General features: G+C 36.4%; 1 protein-coding gene across 2 annotated transcripts in view; it reads left to right on the top strand.

The window, feature by feature from the left end:
* Positions 1-19,253, top strand: part of ZBTB10 (zinc finger and BTB domain containing 10) — a 37,872-nt gene extending 18,619 nt beyond the window's left edge. For both annotated transcript variants that reach the window (XM_047074069.1, XM_047074068.1), the window contains exons 3-6: positions 8,975-9,073; positions 13,186-13,362; positions 13,588-13,760; positions 14,025-19,253. In XM_047074069.1, the coding sequence (XP_046930025.1) occupies positions 8,975-9,073; positions 13,186-13,362; positions 13,588-13,760; positions 14,025-14,330 (755 nt within the window). In that variant the 3' untranslated portion in view covers positions 14,331-19,253. The remainder of the gene's footprint in view (positions 1-8,974; positions 9,074-13,185; positions 13,363-13,587; positions 13,761-14,024) is intronic.
* The last annotated feature ends 3,018 nt before the right edge of the window (positions 19,254-22,271 follow it).

Genomic DNA, 22,271 nt, shown 5'->3' on the forward strand with positions numbered 1-22,271 from the left:
AATACGTTAGAAACCCTAAAGAAATAGAATCTGTGTGGCCAGACTAGGTACTGAAGAAGCCTTGTAGATCAGTTACAAAAGCATTTTTGTGAGTTCTGCTTGAGAGTATCAGATTGTCTAAGTGTCAATCCCTGAGAGTTCTATAAAACTGAAACTTTGGTTTCTGACATAGTCTTAATATTTATTCTGGGGTGACTAGAAGGCCTTAAATCTTCATTCAAAGATTTACTCTCCAGAAAAGTTATATTATAACCAAATGTTATTTTTCTGAGATACCAGAATAGCTTTCCACATCATAACAGGAAATTTACTAGTAAATTTTTTAAAAATGTTTATTTTGAGGGGCGCCTGGGTGGCGCAGTCGGTTAAGCATCCGACTTCAGCCAGGTCATGATCTCGCGGTCCCTGAGTTCGAGCCCCGCGTCGGGCTCTGGGCTGATGGCTCGGAGCCTGGAGCCTGTTTCCGATTCTGTGTCTCCCTCTCTCTGCCCCTCCCCCGTTCATGCTCTGTCTCTCTCTCTCTGTCCCAAAAATAAATAAATGTTGAAAAAAAAAAAATTAAAAAAAAAAATGTTTATTTTGAGAGAGTGAGCAAGCAGGGGAGGGGCAGAGGGAGAATCCCAAGCAGGCTCCAGGCTGTCAGCATAGAGCCTGACGTGGTACTCCATCTTGTGAGATCATGACCTGACTTGAAATCAAGAGGGCTGCTTAACTGAGCCACTCAGGTGCCCCTGATAATAAAATTTCTATTTAAGTCCCCAAAAAAGTAAGTATCATGTCAGATGACGTTGATGTCAAGATTGAGGATTACCTTACCTGGAACTTGTTCATAGTAGGGTCGCTGTAGGGTAGAAACGTACCCAGTGCGTTGGAACAAATGTTTAAAATAAGTAGGATGAGCAGATGCAATGGGAGGTTCCTAACTGCTCAGAAGAGTTGGAGAAGGCTTCATGGAGAAGGCAATAGTAAGAACAGGGTCTTGTGTAAGACTTTGCCAGAGGAGTGGGAGGGCGTTCAGTGACTACAACATGGCAAGAAATCAGGGTAAATAGGTAAAAGAATAGAAGGAGTGTAGTGGGAAGATGAGGTTGGGTAGGTAGGTTAGAGCAGATTGTAATTCTCTTTGTTTTACATGGTAAGTTTGTCAATTTGGTTTCAAAAATAGACTGAGGTAGTGAGAGGTTTTTAACTAGAGATTAGGTGTTTATATTAGCCTTTAGGAAAAAAAAACATTTGGAGTGTGTTGTTCATGGATTGGAGTGGGGAGTGATCTGGGTAGAACTTTTAAGGACTAGTGAGGGCAGAAATAACAGCCCTAGTTGAGTAGTGCAAAGAAAAAACAGAAGAACTTAATCTAAGTAAAGATGGGGCAGTCACTTGAGTCAGTGGGGGAAAGGAAACTACTATATGTTGAGTCTCTATCCTACTACAGGAACTGTCAAGGGCATTTTATATGATACATTTATAACTGACTACTCTCCACTGAAAAGCAGAAAAAAACCTGATCACAATCAAGAGAAAAAAATTGTACCTGTTTATGAAAAAACAGTTCTGAAACTGTCTTCAGAGAAGAGAAACTTGATGTTGATATATTTATATGAAAGTGGAATATATCTTACTGGGTCTTTTAAGGGTTTTTTGTACAGTTGAGTTAGTGACTTCCAAAACCTTGATTTCTGGGGCACCTGGGTGACTCAGTCGGTTAGGCTTCCGACTTCGGCTCAGGTCATGATCTCACGGTTCATGAATTCAAGCCCTGCATTGGGCTCTGTGCTCACAGCTTGGAGCCTGGAGCCTGCTTCAGAATCTGTCTCCCTCTCTCTGCCCGTCTCCGCCTCATACTTTCTGTCTCTCTCTCTCTCTCAAAAATAAATATTAAAAAAAATAATAAATCTTGATTTCTGATGTTCTCTATCATTTCATTGATTTCAAGAATATCTGTCTTTTAAGACAGTCTGAGTAAGTTTGTACCTACTTCATGTTTGGAATTTTGAGACCCAGAAGAAAATTGTTGGGGAAACCTTCCAACTTGGTTTTGTTTATTTAGCATTTACACGCAAGTGCCGTACCACTCCCTTTACCAGATGATTTGGAAGCATTGCCTGCCGTGGTCCAAGAGAAACCTGTAACGATAGGCCCCAAGATTAATCACACTTACTGACACCAGATTGATATTACATACACTTCACAGTTTACTCAGTATTTTCATTTACTGGTGTCACTTTTATTCATTAAAAAATTTTTTTAATGTTTATTTTGAGAGAGACCGAGTGCGAGTGGGGGAAGGGCAGAGAAAGAGGGAGACAGAATCTGAAGCAGACTCTAGGCTCTGAGCTGTCAGCACAGAGCCCGATGTGGGGCTCAAACTCGAACTGTGAGGTCATGACCTGAGGCGAAGTTGGATGCTTATAAACAACTGAGCCACCCAGGCGCCCCCTGGTGTCACTTTTCACAGCAACTTTGTGAAGTGGGCAAACATTGCCACTCTTTTTTATGTGAGAAAAATGAAGTTGTGATTGTTATAAATTAAAGAGGGAGTAGAGACCAACATTTTACTTTATTTTACTTTTATTTTTTTAAATATTTATTTTGAGAGAATACTTGCAGGAGTGTGGGGGGAGAGGGGCAGAGAGAGGGAGAGAGTGAATTCCAAGCAGGCTCCTCACTGCCAGTGCAGAGCCCCACGCACAGGGCTCAGTCTTAATCTCACAACTGCAAGATCATGACCTGAGCTGAAATTGAGTTGGATACTTAAACGGAACTAACTGAACCACCCAGGCACCACACCATTCTTTTTTTTAATCTCATTCTCTTTTGTTTGCTTGTTAATCTGATTTTCTGTTAATCTGGTTTTTTAAAAATCCATGAATAAAATGTCATCTTTTTAAACATGCAAAAACATGGTTAGTCAGTTACTTAAAAATAAACCTGAAGAGAAAATTGCCTTCAAAGACAAAAATGTAATACTTACAAAGAACCACAATAGCTGATACCTAGGTACATTTAAGATTTTGGAAATGGTTTTATTAAATAAAGTTACTAAAGCAAATGTTGATTTAGCATGGAGTGTAAAGTTTATTTTTTTCATTTAGCAAAAAGTATAAAGTATCACTAGGAAACTAAGTTAAAGATGGGTGTACTTCTTCACTCATTTCTAGCATTGCAGATTGTGTTTTTTGTTTTTTGTTTTTTTTGCCTCGTGTGCAGCAAGTCCATAGGTTTGGAACTTATATATTCTCAGGAGGCAATGTAATATAGGCAATAAATGTAGCACTCTGCCACTAGCTTATCTTAGGTTCCTCATAAAGCTGATAATATTTTTACTATTCTTCCATAAATTTGTAGTAAAATTTAAATGAGATACATAAAGGGACTTACAGACTTGAATGCGTAAAATCTGGTGTTTGGTTTGTGTGGGGGGGGGAAGAGGTCTGTAGTTACCTGTTCACTGGAGAAAAAGCAGCTTATAGCCATTTGAATTCAATCATTTAAATTCATTCAGTCATTTGAATGATAATGCATAGTGTACCTATACCTGCTGTAATTCAGAAAGATGGCTATCTTGTGAAACTGTTTTAATAGTTCTTTAAAAAAAGGTCTTTTGTTTACAGGGATATCTTAGCCCTTTTTGCCAAGTTTAAACGAAAAAGATTTCAGTAGGAAGGTGGCGAATGTCCTAAAACCAAATATAGTAGAGTTTATTCTTTAATCCTATAGTTTTGGAGAAAAATGATGACCCAGAGTTACTGCTTTTGCTTGCTAGTGAAACAAAATTCATTTCTGTTTGAAGTGAATGGTTAGCTGCCTCCTATCCCATTCACATCAACTGATTAAAAATGATTTGCTAGGCAGTTTGGCTGGTTTTGAATAAGGTACCAGCATGATGTATTGATTCCTGAGTTAAACATGCTTATTGTCAACCTGGAAGAGCTCACCTATTCTAAGAATTTGTGTGTGTTTGTTTGCTTGTTTGTTTTGTTTTTAATGTTTATTTTTGAAAGAGAAACAGTGTGATAGGGGAGGGGCAGAGAGGGAGAGAGACAATCTCCTGAGCCATCCAGGCACCCATGAGAATTTGTTTTTGATATCAAGAACTAAGTAGTACCTTTTGAAAGAGATTTGATATTTGTAGCATGGTTATGATTTTGTTTTTGAGAAGAAATATTGTCCACAGAAAGAATATATTTGCCATCTGTTAAGCTTTCAGGTTGAGGTGTTCTGAGCTTAGGGTAAAGATCACAAATTAAATTCTAATACTTAAGAGGTAGAGTAGGAGACAGGAAATGTCTATTTTAAGAACTAGCTGAGGAAGCCTTCAACAAATCACTATAGAATGTTACATAAATAGAAACGCCCTGCCTGTATTTACAAACCCACTTTGTAGTGCCCTCTGAACAGGCTGTATTCTTCAGAATAGTGACTTTAAAAAAAAAAGATATTGGGGAAACCTAGTACAGTTGTTTGAATAACAATTTAAATTTACTATTGAAATACATTCAGGTTTTCATAGGAAAACAAAGGCACTAGATTTCAGTTAATTATTTTCAGTTACTGGTTATGTTTTAATGTTACTGTACACCAGAAAACTGAGAAATTGTCATTTAAATGCCATTAATTAAACTAGTAATAGAGGTTGCAGAAGGCAGAATATTCAAACCAACATTTAACAACACTTGTTGAAAAGCATTTTGTCACTCATTATGACAATGCTGGAAAAATAAAACCTAACCAATATCCCGTCTCTCAAGGAACAGGTAAAGGAGTCTGTGTCTATTTCCTTTTCCTGCTCTGCATATAAAGTACTTGTTCATTCTCCTGACAGCCAACATTTACTGTAGGCAATAACCTCCTATTTTACTATTCCACCTTATGGAGAATATAAAAGCCAATAGATGAATGCCCTTAAGTACTTGTCTTCAAATTTATCTCTATATGTTGATTATCCTTTCTCTCTCTCTTAAGTACCCAAACATTTGCTTCTGGATTCCAGACTCCTCTTTGCAGTATTTCCTCAATATTTTTAACTTTTCTCTTTCTTAGTGACCTCTTCATTTCAGCATTCAAAGATGTTTATTACTTTCATCTTTAAAAAAATAAACTCTTACTCTATTTCTCACTATTCCCTTTTGCAACCAAATCTCTCAGATTGTATTGTATATCATAATTCTTCATTTTCCATCCACAGCACAGGCCACTCTTGCTCTTTCTCCTTGCCCCACTGATAACACCAGTGTTACTCTAAGATCACTAATGATGTCCTAGGTGCTCAGTATTTATTGAATGAAAGTAATGCACATTTCAGTCCTTAGTCTTGAAGTTTTGGCAGCATTTCAGCATTGTCATGGTGGAGTATTTCTTGAAATACTCTTTTTCCACAGGTGCCTGGGTGGCTTAGTCAGTTAAGCGTCCGACTTGGGCTCAGGTGTCCCGTGTCAGGCTCTGTGCTAACAGCTCAGAATGGAGCCTGCTTCAGATTCTGTGTCTCCCTCTCTCTCTGCCCCTCTCCCTCCCTGCCTCTCTCCCTCTCTTTCTCTCTCTCTCTCTCTCACACACACACAAATAAACATTAAAAAAATTTTTTTTAAATAATCTTTAAGTCCTTTTATATCCTTTTCAAGTTTATTGAATGCTAGGATTCCTCAGCATATTGGTCATATTTTTTTCCTCATGGTCTCCTCTGTTTACTTCCGTGGTCTTATTTACCACATATATTCTGACAACTCATTTTTATCACCAGTTTAAGCATCAAATCTGTATAGCCTTTGGTACTAAATTTCTTCACTTGGGAGCTTAAATTAAAAAAAAAAAATTAAAAGTTTGAGTGTTTGCTATTTACCAGACAAAGAGCTAAGCACTTTTCATTTATCTAATTTGGTCCTTTGAGATAATAAATGAAAAGTGCTTAGTTCTTTGCCTGATAATTTCCCCATTTTTATAATAGAACAGTTCTCAGTCTCTAGTAAGCATCAGAATCACCTAGAGGGCTTTTTAAAATGCAGATTTCTGGGCCCCACCACCACAGTATCCTGATTCAGTAGGTTTGGGATAGGTTCTGAAAATTACATTTCTAGCAAGTTCCCGGATAATGCTGATGCTGCTGATTTAGGAGCTATACTTTGAGAACCACTACGTTAGAAAAGCAAAATAAGCTGCTTCACAACTGTCACACAGCTGGGAAGTGGCACAGATGAGATTTGGTCCCAGGCAGTATCTAGAGTTTACCCATTTAACCCCTATTCCTACTCCAAACCTATTATTAAATTACCTCTTTCTTAGGTATGTCAAACTCAGTATCTTCATAACTATGTAAGCCTCCAAAACTGGTCCTCTACCCACCAGAGTTTCCTAACTGCCTTTAGTATAGGCTGGAAATTTCCCTCATTACCTTCAAACCCTGCCTTTTCCATATTCAGTCTGTCACCAAGCACTATTGGTTCTTCCTCCACAAAGTTTCCTTACTTATCTACTTTCCCCCATTTGTTGCTCTCGTCAGTCAAGGCCACCATCAGTTCTTAGCTGAATTTCTAAAATAGTTTCCTAGCTAGTCACCTTTTTGCCCTCTTTTAATTAATTCATATAATACCAGGATTTTTTTTTTAAGGTAAATGAAATTAACACCTTGTTTAAAATCCTTCTATTGCTTTTAGACTATAGGCCAGAATCCTGACCATGACCTGCAGGGCTCTATATGACCTATCTGCACCTGCTTGAGAGGATCAATATATACTCTTCTCTCCTTCATTATGCAAATACGTAATCCTACTGGCTTCTTAGACCAGACCATAAATGCCAGATCCATTCAGTGATTTGAGGTTTTATAACTATGCACTAGAACCATTACTGGGTGGAATTCCATTGTGTAAGTGTACCACAGTTTCATTTGCCCACCATGGAGTTTTTTGGTTTTTTATTTTTGAATCAAGTATCTGCTTATGTAAAGAGGAAGGATTTCTCTTTTTGTTATTAAAAAATTTTTTTTTATCTTGAGTGTTGGGAAGCTAGATCAATAAGTACGGAGTGGTATTATCAAAAATGAATATTGGGGGACACCTGGGTGGCTCAGTCGGTTAAGCGTCCGACTTCAACTCAGGTCACGATCTCGCGGTCCGTGAGTTCGAGCCCCGCGTCGGGCTCTGGGCTGATGGCTCAGAGCCTGGAGCCTGCTTCAGATTCTGTGTTTCCCTCTCTCTCTGCCCCTCCTCCATTCATGCTCTGTCTCTCCCTGTCTCAAAAATAAATAACCGTTAAAAAAAAAAATGAATCTTGGAAGTAGAGGACAGATTGTCCATAAAAAGTGGCATTTAAAAAATAAAAAATTTTTCTCAATGTTTATTCTTGAGAGAGACAGCATGAGTGGGGGAGGGGCAGAGAGAGAAGGAGACACAGAATCTGAAGCAGGCTCCAGACGCTGAGCTGTCAGCACGGAGCCTGATGCTGGGCTCGAACTCACGGACCGCAAGATCATGACCTGAATGACCTGAGCCAAAGTTGAAAGCTTAACGGACAAAGCCACACAGATGTCCCCAATTTTTTTTTTTAAGTTTATTGAGAGAGATAGAGGCAGCATGAGCAGGAGAGGGGCAGAGATGAAAAGAGAGAGAATCCCAAGCAGGTTCTACCTTACACGGGGCTCAAATCCACAAAACTGAGATCATCACCTGAGCTGAAACCGATAGTCAGATGCTCAGCTGACTGAGCCATCCAGGAGTGCCAAAAGTGGCATTTTTAATGTTTATTTTTGGGGCTCCTGGGTGGCTCATTCAGCTGAGCATCTATCTGACTTTGGCTCAGGTCATGATTTTGCAATTTGTGAGTTTGAGCCCCACATCTGCTCTGCACTGACAGCTCAAAGCCTGGAGCCTGCTTTGGATATTGTCTCCCTTTCTCTCTGCCCCTCCCCTGCTTGCATTCTGTCCCTCTCTCAAAAATAATAAACATTAAAAAGTTTTTTTGAAGTTTGAGAGAGAGCGTGCCTGTGCTCACGAGTGGGGGAGGGGCAGAGAGAGAGAGGGAGACAGGATCTGAAGCAAGCTCTGCACTGTGTATGACCTGAGCTGAAGTCGGACACTTAACCAACTGAACCAACCAGGCGCCCAATAAAAGTACCAAGAGGATGCCTTGATTTCAACTTCAGGTCATGATCTCATGGTTCATTAGTTCCAGCCCTGGGTGAGGCTCTGTGCTGAGGATGTGTAGCCTGCTTAGGATGCTGTCTCCCTCAAAATAACATTAAAAAAAGATAATAGAACTATGAGCATTATATTTAGAAGCAAGGAGACCCAAGAAACTGTTTCAGTAATTCACTAATCCAAGAGAATGATGATGCCTGAATTAAGGCAGTGGTAGAGAAACAGAAGGGATGGAACAGACTTAAAAGAAATTAACAGATTGGAACCAAAAGTATTGGTATCATTAGTATGTCATTTACGCTGCCTTTCCACATCCTTTCCATATATCAAGGTTAATTCTAAGGAATTACCTCTTCTCTGAAGCCTTGCTTTACTATTCTAGCTTTAATTGGTCTTTTTCACTTCTGAATCAATACAGAAACCATGTTTTACACACCTAGTACTTGGTACTAGCAGCAGTAGCAGCTGTCATTGGATGCCAGACACCAAAACTCTAACACTTGACTTGCATTACCTATATATATCAAATCTGTGATCTAGTTGGAAGCATATGAGGAAACTGAGGTACTTGCTCACATAGCCAGTAGCCTAATTCACCCTGTCTCTAAAGCTTATTCATGTTCAGTACAGTGTACTCACTGTTGAGTGTGCACTTGTTCTTGTGGTTGAAAACCATGTCTTAACGATTTTGTACCTTAATAGCATTAAGCATATAGCAGGTATTTAATACTTACAGATATTTTTCTATTTAGTGTTGCATAAGAAACAATACCAAGAAGGGAGTGGTGTTTTGATGATGGCTATGGTATGGTTGTAAATAACCGATTAAAATATCTCCTTTTCAGACCTGGATGGTGCTCTCCTCTCAGGGCCAGATTGTGATAGGAATGTGAATACAAATTTATTGGCTGAAGCCAGCTCCAATCAGGATGGAGGTGATGCTGGTAGGTGCAGTAGGATTTTATTAGTAAGAGTATGTTTAAGAGGATTTAAAGATTTGGCATTGTTTGTGTATATGTTTAAGGACCTACTGCAGTTTCTTTACTGTCTGTCTGTCTGTCTAATCAGTTTATCTATTTATTTTTAAGTAGGCTCCACACCCAGCCAGGCGCCCCTCAGTTTCTTCCCTTAAGGAGAGTAGCTATGTTTCTGATAATGCTTTGGAAGCCTGGTAAACACAAATAGATGGGTGTTTCTTATTCTTTGTGGGAGGCATTTATTTAGAGATTTTAGAATTCTTAAATATCAGAATAATTAAGTTAATAGAGATGGTGGTTTCCTGCTAGTATATACATGGAATGAGAATGGTAATTATCCAAATGGCTAGTTAATGTATTTTAATTAGCTTTGATATAAAATAATAGTATGATTAGTGATGGCAATACAAAATGTTAATTCTGAATAGTAATATTTCTATCATTTGAACTTTGGGAGAAGTAAAGGCAAAGAATCCATGAATATTCCAGAGAATAACGTGAGTCTAAGTAAATTAGGAGAGGGAAAAGCTTTCTTAACAGAATGCCAAGCTAATAAATACAGAATGATAGAATTGAAAAATAACCCACAGGAAACAATTCAAGATCATCCATGGATGTTAAGACACTGTTGATGGGCTTATCCCATAATGACTGGGCAAAAGACTGTTGTAATAGCATATTCACATGGTCTCCGTGTTATCCCATAGATTATTTCAGTTACAAAAAAGAAAAGATTTCTTTACAATAAAAAAACCAGAAATAACCTGCCTCTTGCCATAATGCAGTAGCAGGTGCACAACATCACCTATGCCAAAATGTTTAACTCAAATCTGATCACGAGGGAGATATCAGACAAGCCTACAGAAATCTAGCTACTCTGGGTTTTTTAAATGTTAATGCCATGAAAGACCAGCAGAAGAACCACTAGACTCCAGGAGACCAACCAAAAGGCATCAGTCTTGATAACATCAGGGTTCTAAAATGAGTAAAGGGGCATTTGGGGAACAGTTGGAAATTTGAATATGTAGTATGGGTTAAATGGTAGTTGGGCAATTTTAAATTTCTTGGATGTGATAAAGGTACTGTGGTTATGTTTGAAAAAGCTCTAGAAGATACATGCTATATTGAGGGGTGAAGTGAATTTCTACACATAAACATTTTCAATGGAGGATGGTCCATATAATCTTTTCAAAAAAAGTAAACCCTTGATTTAAAGCCGTTTCTCTTAGGGGTCATTTTGATCCGTGTGCTTTTTATGACTGAGATCAGCCTTTGTCTTAGGATTTGAGTTCAGAAAAACGCTGCTTTCTTCTTAGTTATGGAAAAATGTACCCTGAAGGATATTATTAAACAGTGAGCACAGTTTTGAAGTAGATCTTTAATTACCTTAATGATCTTCCAGTGTATTGAATTATAAAGGCAATACCTTTGTCAAACTGCTCATATACTTCCTATAAATAGTAATTTCTACTGTTATAAGAATTGGGACAGGTGAAAGAAGTTTGGGTTGAGGTTTTCTTAATTTGAATTTTGTATTCTAGATATGGTGTCTCTTGTCTGTTATCCTGGATGTTTATCAGATCTTTAGATTACCTAGAGAAATACAGAATTTCGAGTATTAAAAAGTTTTAATTTTTTTATGTTAAGTATTTTGAGGAAGTAAAAAATAGTACGTGTGTGTTAGCATTCACTAGATACATTTATTCAATAAATAGTTGAAGGGTATATGCTTTGGACATTAGCAATACAAAGGTGAGTAAAACAGGCAAGTTCTTGCTCTCAGCTTTTTTGTACTGATTTCATCAAGAACTACAAGTCAAAGCTCAGGCTTTATGTAGAAGTGTAAAACTGAAAATTGATAGATTTGTGTTCCCAGGCTACCACCCCCATCCCAGTCTCCACCCCCCCCACACACACACATGTACACGCATGATGTCTCACTTTAGGATTCTGAAAACTTACCCTTGAACAGAAGTACATCATAGTTTAATTATCTAATTGTCAATTCAGAAGTCTTTCCTGACATTAAAAAGGTATAAAGGTATTCCAAGTATAAAACAATTTACATTAATAGAAATGAATTTTTTTTTTAAGTTTTTTTATTTTGAGAGAGAGGGGCAGAGAATCCCAAGCAGGCTTTTGCTGTCATTGTACAGCCTGATAATGGGGCTCAAACCCAAGAAAGGAGAGATTGTGACCTGAGCTGAAATCAAGAGTTGGATGGCTCAACCAACTCAGCCTCCCCTGTGCCCCAATAATAGTGAAATTTTAAAAACCTTAGAGACCTTTTGCATTGTTGGTTAGTGATACTTCCACTGAAGAAGAAATATTAAGTTATTTTAATTTTTTTAAATGTTTATTTTTGAGAGAGAGAGAAGGAGAGCATGAATGGGGGACAGGCAGAGAGAGAGAGGGAGACCACAGAATCCAAAGCAGGTTCCAGGCTCTGAGCTGTCAGCACAGGGCCTGATGCAGGCCTCAAACTCCTGAACCATGAGATCATGACCTGAGCTGAGGTCGGATGCTTAACCGACTGAGCCACCCGGGCACCCCAAGTTATTTTAATTTTTAAGAGAAGTAGTATATCTGGCAGGTAGATACAGGAAAATAAATTTTTACAAAGTCCTTTTTAACAAGCATTGTTTTGTATAAATCCATGGTTTTTGTGGGAGGAAAATTAATTACTGCACAAGTGAGTGAGTATATAGCCTGGAAAGGAGTGTTCAGGCAGAGGAAAGAAGAGTTTAAGTGCAAAGGTCTTGCAGAGAGGGACCCATTTTCCCATGGAGGAACAGTACAAAGGCCAGTATGGCTGAAACAGATTGACCAGGGGGAGTCGTTAGAAGCAAGGGCTAGAGTAGGTAAGGCTATGTAAGATTTTGGAAGTCTTTGGTTTTTACTATGAATGAGATATGGGTAGTCCTTGCAGGCTTTTGAGCAGAGCAGTGCCAGGCTCTGAATTAAAGTTCTGAAAGAATCTCTAATTGCTGTGTTGAGAGCAGACTGTAAGAGGGCAACATTGTGAGCCTGGATACAAACTCTGATGGCTACTGAAAATAATCCAGAGGCAAGAGTTGATGATTGATTGGATCACTGTGGCAATAGCTATGGAGAATTCTGGATATGTTTACATTGCCACAGGATTCCTGGATTTAGGGAAATACATACAATATTCAAGAAAGAATCTTGTCCAGGGGTGACTGGCTGGCTCAGTCGGTGGAGCATGCAACTCTTGATCTCAGGGTTGTAAGTTCATTCAAGCAACCACATTGGGTTTAGAGATTACTTAAAAAATAAAATCTTAAGAAGTAAAAAGGAATCCTATCCAAAGGAGGTAATTTTTCTCTTAGCTAGTCTAAAGGTCCTCTGGCACAAATTCCTTAAGGGATATTGACTATTCTAATTCTACTTTCTGGATTTAAGGATGGAGTTAGAGAGGTTTTGATGAACTCCCTAAGAAGGCATTCAGTTACCTTGCCCAGTGTGTCTGAAACAACAAACGGGTGTAATAATGTGAGAACCTTGAATTTGTAATTTCCTTGTATTTATTCTTCATTCTTCATCTGTTTTTCTATACTGATTAGTCTTAAAAACAAGATTGTGATTATTTGGGGCACAATAAGGACACTATTCCATTCCACAGCTGGGCTTCAGGGCGATAGTCTCAAATGATATAATAATTAGGAGTAACAATTAAGAGTGCTGTTTTGAATGTTTGAAATACAGTATAAAAGAGCACTTTTCTTGTGGCCTCCATGCAGTATTAAATAGTATTTAGATTTATTTCCCTAAATTTTTCTCTACCTGTGGTTGAATTGTGTTTTAAATTTTAGTTTTTCTATTTCAGATGCCTGCCAATCAGGGTTTTATGATTAGGATAATAAATTATGGAAAAAAGTGCAATAAAGTATGCAGACATGTCATTTTAGACTAAAATGTAGACATTTTTATTTAGCTATTTATATTAAGCTTCTCTATCATAGTGCTCATAAAATATAAATAAATATTTTTTTCTTTTAATTCTAATAAGAGGTGTTTATTACCACCATTATATCAGAATGACTTTTCAATTGTATTAGGTACTTCACATGATTTCAAGTATGGCCTGATGCCTGGCCCTTCAAGTGATTTCAAGTATGGATTGCTACCAGGTACTTCAAATGATTTCAAGTATGGATTGATACCAGGTGCTTCAAATGATTTCAAGTATGGATTATTGCCTGAATCTTGGCCAAAACAAGAAACTTGGGAAAATGGCAAGTATTAGTCATCTAAACATCTACAGATTTTTAAAATTATTTTTAACAATTAAAAGCTTCCATATTCTGGGTTTTAAAAAAATTGAATAGTATGGTAGCCCTATAATAATCCCTGTTCTCAGGGATAGAGACAAGGTTTTGATAGCAAATTTTCTGTTTAACATATAATTGCTTTTTGTGTGTGTGTGTTTGTTTCGTTTTGTTTTGTTTTTATTCTCAAAGGTGAATCATCTCTAATCATGAACAAGTTAAAATGCCCTCATTGTAGCTATGTAGCCAAATACAGACGAACACTAAAAAGGCATTTGCTCATTCATACGGGAGTCAGATCATTTAGCTGTGACATTTGTGGAAAACTGTTTACTCGCAGAGAACATGTGAAAAGACATTCCCTGGTAAGTAACTTTAAATATAAATGATCTTTGAGATAAACTATATTCATGTCAGGGAAATTTAAGATATTTTAACACTATTACCTGAAATTTAGGGAAGGTTGATATTAAATAAATTGCCTTAAACGGAGAATGTGATTTATGAACTGAACTTCATACAGAAAAACAAGGTATATATTCACTCATTGTTGAATGGGTGGTTTGAGTGGTTCAAATGCATTATTGTCTGTACTATCCTTATATTGGATTTTTCCCCCCTTCAATTAGGTGCATAAAAAGGATAAAAAATACAAATGTATGGTGTGTAAGAAGATCTTCATGTTAGCAGCCAGTGTTGGAATAAGACATGGATCTCGACGCTATGGTGTTTGTGTAGACTGTGCAGATAAATCACAACCAGGAGGGCAAGAAGGTGTAGATCAGGGACAGGATACAGATTTCCCTCGGGATGAAGAATATGAGGAAAATGAAGTAGGAGAAGCTGACGAAGAGCTGGTTGATGATGGAGAAGATCAGAATGATCCATCTCGATGGGATGAATCAGGAGATGTTTGTATGTCTCTAGATGATTAACTGACCTATACTCCTCAAGGATGCTGCATTTGGACATAATATGAATCGACAATTTGAATTGTTGAACTGAAGGCTTGCAAAATATGGTACATGCTGGATGGTAGTTATGTTGCTGTGAAAACTGTAGGGTCAAAAAGCCTTATAGCAAAAAAAATTTTTTTTTTTATATTTGCACAGGACTGTACAGCAAACAACCTTGTGGTTGGATTACATGGAGTCCCATCTTCAGTCAGTTATCAAAAATATTTTTTATTTATAGGATATACAGTAACTATTTGGGTCCTATGAATATATAGTACGTGTCCTTAAAGAGCTTACATTCATGTGCCACTTTAACATGAATGAAGAAAACCCATTTATGAGACTACAGTGACAGCTGACCCAATTCTCTGTCCATCAAACCACTCAGGCTAGTTTGTACTAGTAGAGTTTTGTTTCTATTTTTATTTTTATTAATTTTATTTTTTTTAATACAGATTTTCAGTGAGGGGCCTTTTCAACCCCATGGGTTCTACCTTTCTGTATTTTTCCATTTTAATTTGCTTCATAACTTAAACCAAGTCTCTTCTAGTCTTAGGTATTATTTCTCAATTTTGTGCTGATGGGCATGTTTATAAGAACTGGAGAGGTAATTTATTGGAATGAACTAACTGACTTCCTCTATTCCCCCTTTCCTTTTTGACATGAATTTTACTACTTTACAAATGAAGAAATGATGTTGCAAAGTTAACATGGCGAAGTTGACAAATACCACTAAAATGATTATGATCTAGAAGTAACTTTCTCCTGCTGCTGTAATCGATAAATGGTTACTATATGACGTTTTCTGACATGGTATTCGGTTTTGGGTATCTGTTACTTTGGCACTATTCTGGTTTGCCTCTTTATTTTTGCCAGTGTACTATACCTCAGTCCTATATGAAAAGACAGAAATCTAATCGAAAGAAAAGTCATCATAGAAACAATAAGGAAAATGATTTGTTTCCTAATTTGACCTCCATGTCCAGTTTGGTTAGCTTGTTATGCAATATAAGTGAAATATCAGGTTTTTATTCCTGTGCCCTTTTTATCATTAAAAATAACACAAAAAGTGCATTCTCTTTTGTTTGATACTTACTGGGATATTGAACGTTTTGAAATTATGATAGATCATTATTTTTTCAATTCCTCAAAGTTACTACATCTTCACATATAGTCTTTCTGGTAGTCACCATGATTCAACAATCTGCAAAAATCTTACAAATAAGATATTGAGAGGCTTTACAATTATTCTGTTAACTAAATTCTTCAGGGTACAAGGGGTGATGTATTAAGTTGAAATTGTCAGATTTATTTAGCCTAATGACAGATGAATTAGCTGATTGTTAAACTCACAGCAGCATTTCACATAATTAATATTAACATGCATGACATTTATCAGGAACATATTGTATATTATATAAGATTGAGGGATATCATATTTTCAGCTTTCTTTTAAATAGAAATTGAGTATATTTTCCTATTTTATATCAGGTCACTAAATTATGCTATTTGTGTGGAAAAAATTGCAAAGTATACTTTGACAGACATAATCCTTTTGGTGCTCCATCTGATCAAAGTTGAAAAGCTGATAGGTTTTTTAAGAGACAAGCTTTCTCATGGTCTCCGACTTCAGTACTATAATGGTTTAATGTTAGACATTGATGTTTTTGCTTGGATAAATCAAAGATATAAAATACAGTTACATGGTTAGATACATCTTTTGTCATCTAAACTTTATTGTAGTTTCTACATAATTGTAAAACTGACATGAATAGTTTGGTTTGATTTTTGTTTAAGACTGAAGAGTACATCTTATTCTCAGTGTTCTAGACAAATGAGTATAATGTAATTCTGGTGGGGTCCAAAGTAGACGTTAGTTGGGCAAAGATACTATGAATGAAAAAGTATTTTAAACGTAAAATGTTCTGCTTTGTGAATATGTAAGTATAGTATAAAGATTTCTTTCATCCCATTATCCCCCTCCTTTAAAATAAACCATAGTTTACAATTGGTAGATCTGTCTATATATAAATATATATTAAAGAGAAAAGATATATATCTGAAAATCACCTAAATCTGCTTTATTAGACTACAGTTCACTTATTGCATAGAAACTGGACTTGGCTTTACATTCTTAATGTACTTTTACTTTTCCTCAAGATATGAACTTACTCTCTTTAAACTGAATTTTCTTTTACTACTTAAATCATTTATGTATATCTGGTAAATTATGACCAAATTTTTGTTAGATTGCATACAGTAAATTGAAATACACACTTGGTACACTACGGGATTGTTGTGCTTTTGTTTTGGTTTTAGTTGGAAACAAGGTTTGATGTAGATGGCTTGTTACTGTTAATTTAAAATATTCTATAATTGTCCATTACTTTTTATGTTGTGTTGTGACAGATTTGGCTATATTTTTAGTCAACTGAAATATGATACTTTAAAAGTTTGTTTTTAGAAAGGTAATCCAAAGGAATAATGTTTATACTCTTGAATATATTAGCCTCAGCCTATATAAAAATTTCTTCTTTAAAGTAAACATTTTACCAGAAACAGAACTGACAGATTTTTCTACTTGCTGACTGCCTAACTTATTTTGTTTCATGATCTCGAGGGACTGCCTTTTCCCTTCTAGGTCTTTTTTTAAAAATAGTTTTAGTACTAAGGTATACTACTGGACTTTTTTTTTTTTTTTAAAGTATATTCTTTTTCTGACTTACAGTACAATTTCAGGAAGTTGATAGATAATAAGAACTTATGATTGGTCTCAAGGTGACAATGAAATACTCATAATTTTGTCTGTGGAGCCCTGGCAGAATTATGTGTTATACATTTGCTGAATTTTTCTCTTGTAACTTATATTTTAAATGAGAAGCATATTTTAGAGCTTGTAATTTTAATGAAGAGGAAGAATATAAACTTTCTTTCCTATTTGCTCTAGTAACAGACCCTCTCATATAAGTCAAGATCATGTATTATTTCTTAGAATTCTCAGAGACAGTTACTTCCATATGGTCCCTGCATTGTTGTTATTGGCCCTCATTATTCATATTCACTAGATGTTTTGCTAAATTTTAGCACCCTAGCAATTAAGAGCTTAAAAAAAACTGTAGGAAGGGGAAGCTGAACACTAATGAATAGCTTTGAAATTTGAGGGGGGAAGGGAAACACTAGCTGGTTTTGGTAGAGCCATCCTGCTGGAGAAGAGAGAAATGAATGAGTTAATTCATGTAAAGCGCTTAGAACAATGTCTGGTGCATAATAGGATCCTAATACATCTTAGTTTAATAATAGATGTGAACCAAGAGGAAAGGGGGAGAAAATAGAAAATGAAAGGATCAGGGTTGGGAAATTTATATTCATACAGTACAGTTGTAAAAGGCCTGAAGATGACTGGAGGAGTATAATACGGGGCAAAGTGTGATGGAAGAGGAGTTTTAAAAAATAAATTTAAAAACTTCGGTAAGCTTTATGTATATTTTAAAGATTTTGTCAACATAGAAGAGTTTATTTTTCTGGATGATGATTCAAAAGCTACCATTGTTTTAGTGCCTACATGTGCCCTTGCGCTTTACATTATTTTGTCTAATTCCCTAAGGTGGGTGCTATTGTCTCCATTTTATGGAAGAGAAAAGGCTCCAAGAAATTTGCATAACATAACTTGCCCGATGTGACACAGCTACTAAGTGGTAGAGCTGGGTTTTGACCAGATCTGATTCTGAAGCCCATGTTCTTTTTAGGGGGCTCTATTAACTGCCTCATTGAACTTTTGTAGAATTTCAGTGCTTTAAAAGCAGTTTGTGTATGGAGACATGTTCTCCCCATAAAACATCATACGTTAGGAATTTGAGTGTCTAATCTTTCCTCCCCCTCAAATATCCTTATCAGTCTTTTCCTCCTAATACAGCAGTTTTGTCACCTGACTATAAATAAGACACCTGACCTCAGTGTAGCACATGCTGTTAATTGGCTGTGGCATTTTTATTTTTAAAAGGATGGTCTTAAAGTGAAGAACTAGATGCGAACCCCAGTTTTTGTGCCGTTCAGTCACCCAGATCCTTAAACTTAACTATGGTACATAATATATGTGCTTAGAACTAACAGGTGTTTTTTCTTAGTCACTTTAGGATTTAAAATGGAAAGTTTTTTCCTGCTGTATCCCTGCTTTCAAATGAAGTTGAACAGTTCTTAGATAGTTTAAAATGTGTTAGGGATAAGCACACTTTAAAAGATGTTTTCTGGCCCTGAATTTTATGACATTGGGTACTTAATTTGGAGTACACTGGCTATTGAGAACAAAATTTTGGGTTGAGGAGAGGGATGGTTGAGGCCATTATGAAATGGGAGAATCAGCATTTTAAACACTGTAAACATAAAAGAACGCTTTCTTCTGCCTGCTGTTTGTAAAAGCTCTTGGGGAAGATCTTTTACGAAGACCAATTTTTTAAATGTAATTTACCTACCTAGTATAAGTGTCCTAAGACATGTATGTAAACTTCCAAAACTGTTTTGTCTGTGTATTTAGAAAATACACAAGAATCTTTATCAAACCTAAAAATATAAACTTGTGAGCACTAAACTTGCTTCTGGCTTTGTGAATTTTGTTGACTCTGACATTTAATTCAGATTTCTTTGAAAGTGTATTAATTTGGAGTATTTGGGGTAGGGGAGCACCTTTGTAAACTTTGATTTATGTATAATTCAGATATCTTTGTACTTAAGGTTTACAAGTTTGAATTACATAATAGGGTTTTTTGGTTTGTATGTTTTTATATGAAGTGCATAAATGACTCAAACTACCTCCTCGTAATGCTTGGAGAGCTGCTTTAATTCATAGATAGCAGTGATTTGTAATCAGCATTTCATCTATCTTTTAATCTTTATTACTTTTGGGATTCTTTACAGGTTTTAGAAAACATTAAAATATTTCCCCTCTAATTTACACGTGTGCATAATTTTGGAAGTGGATTGAAAAGCGAAGGTAAACTACATCCCATATTTACTGCGTATTAGTAGGCTAATGAATTACAAGTAAATCTATGTTTTGGGTGTCTGTAACTTTAATAATATAGAGAAAACATACTTGTTTTATTATTACTTTTTTAGGTATTTGTGTTTGTGGTGTTAGTAATAGAACAAAGGAAATCATAGAGTGACCAGATACAGACTTCACTAAAGAAATGAAGAAGGGTGGCCATGTAATGTGTAAAAGCCTAGTGTCTTAAAATTACAAAAGCCATCATGTGGCAGAATAATTACATATATTCTGTATGGTTCCAAGAGGTTAAGACTGGGACTATTTGACTCCAGATTAAAAACCAGCTTTTAGTAATTATCCAAAGATGAAATGTAATTGCTTCAGAAAGAAACCAGATGTCCTATTGCTGGAGATATTCTAGAGAAAGTGGAAGATTACCTGATAAGCCTTTTGGCTAAGGTAGTAATTGACCAAACATTTCTATCCAAAGGTGTTTTGTTTTTCGCTTAAAAATTTTTGGACCATTGTAGTTAACCAGTTTTTTTATCTGGTTTAGCAAGAACATTGATAAGATTATGCGTAAGTATCTCATGACACCAAAAAGGATACAGTGGAAATTAAGAACGATTGGTTTAGCTTTATGGAAAAAATTGCTATTTGAGCTTTTTTCTTTCACTTTGCACATCACCACAGACCAATGTTTGGAAGGCAGTATAGGAAATTAAATTACTGGGTCCTTGGTAGGATGAGAAAATTAAAGGTCCTTCAGGTCTTCGTCTGTGTTGTAACTTTTTCTCAATTTTGAACTAAAGGAAATAAAAAATGAACCACAAGAAATCTATTCAGTTAATTATAGGAATTAAAAAATAGGTTGTATTACTGCATGGTGCCTTTACATGCTATTGATACTTTCTGATTGCCAGCCAGATATTTCTTTTTTCCAACCCAACCAAAGTTTGGCAATAAGTAATTATTAATCTTCCAGGCATAATTTGGTATGTTTTAGAATATTAGTGAAAGATACACAGGAGACAATCATTTCTTAGCACATGTCTGAACACTCAGCGACACAAAATGTTTCAAGATAATTGTAGAATTTTTTAAAAAATTTGTTTGTTTTGAGAGTGAAACACTGTGAGCTGGGAAGGGCAGAGGGAGAGGGAGAGAATCCCAAGCAGGCTCTGCATGATCAGTGTGCAAAGCTCAATGCAAGGCTCAAACCGACAAACTGAGATTATGACCTGAGCTGAAATCAAGAGTCGGACACTTAACCAACTGAGCCACCCAGGTACCCCAATTGTATAATTTTTTAGGTTGAAGGAAATTTTTTTAATGTTTATTTTTTAGAGAGAGCACACAAGCAGGGGAGGGGCAAAGAGAGAGGGGGACAGAGGGTCTGAAGCAGGAGGTTCTGTGCTCACAGCAGCAGTTCGAACTCCACACCGTGAGATCGTGACCTGAGCCAAAGTTGGGCACTCAGCCGATTGAGCCACCAGGATCCCCTAGGTTGAAAGAAATTTTGACAGACTGATAACTGATCCCCAGAGAGGTTACAACAATGACTTTGCAGTCAGTTTTGGGATCTAGGATTTGGGAAAACTGAAATTAGAGACTACAAAGTGAACTTAAATGTAATTTCTGGCACGCATTCTGAGCTCAAAATTATTTACTAAGTGATTAAAAGACCGTCAGCAAATTTTTTACGAATTTGCTTGCTACTATCTAATGGCATATAGTTAATAAGCTAATTTTGTTTACAAGTAGTTTGTGTTGCCAAGCACAGGATGTGTGGGATTCCTTTGGACCCTTTCCCACAATACCCCCATAGGTGACCACTATCTGAAGACATAATAACCAAACCCAACTTATAGCAGGTATCATGATAGAAATCTCAGTGCACATAGCCTTTTGATTTTTTTTTAACCTACACCATCCATATAACTTGGAATAGTTAGTGACAAGATTAAGTATTAGCCATTTGCTGTAAAATATTTGTTTTAAAATGACTGGCATAGCCCCCACTAACATCTTCAAGTATCTAATATTCTGTGTATGTGAGGAAGATGTGAAAAACCCTATTAGAGTTTATACTTTGATGTAGAGTGCAGCAATGCATCAACAAAGATCATTCAGATCTGATGCTTTTGTTGCTGATGATGAGTTTTATATTTGTAAAGAGACGTGTAGGCATTTATATTTTGCCATATGAAAGATTGTGTTCATGTGGAAGATGGAGATTAGTAGTTTTGTCACCCTCTCCCCTGTTGATGAGCCATCCACTTGGATTATGGTAAGACCTAGATTCCTAAACTGGGATGTTGGCATTTTCATGGACACATGGGTAATTCTCCAAAGTAGGTTTTACTATGTTAATTTTTAAAGTAATTGCCATCTAAAGGATTAGATCAAATAATTAACTCATTCCAAAGAATCGCAGTTCTAGGAACGGAATCCATGTCCAAGAGCTCTAGTCCAAGGAATTATCCTCACCTGTGGCAAGGGAGATTTGAACAACAGCTTTATATATGTTGATGTGGATTTTCTTTTATTGGTAGTCTTAAATTTACCTTCTTTTAGGATTTTGTTACTTCATAGGTCTAAAGCTGTTTATTAGAATCCTACATTAGATTTCCGGCAGTTTTTTGGAGTCTTTCATTCTAAACTTCTGCCCTTATGTGGGTCTTCTGAAGGTAGGTGACTTACTGGCATCCAGTCTGTTTTCTGGCCCTTCTTTCTTTGTTGCTACTGGTGACTTATACTATATTCAAAAATGTGAGCTCCCATTTTAGCCTATGGACGCTTCTTTAGTTATATAGATATATATTGAATACCCATTTGTGAGAAAATGGTTACCTGTGATGGATGAGATCACACTATATTCTGTTCTCAATTATTCTTTTTTTTTTCTTAAAAAAAATTTTTTTTTACGTTTATTT

This window comes from Lynx rufus, unplaced genomic scaffold, assembly GCF_022079265.1.
Source record: "Lynx rufus isolate CCGP_SWC_20201006 ecotype Redwood Valley unplaced genomic scaffold, mLynRuf1.p SCAF_12, whole genome shotgun sequence".
Lineage (NCBI taxonomy): Eukaryota > Metazoa > Chordata > Mammalia > Carnivora > Felidae > Lynx > Lynx rufus.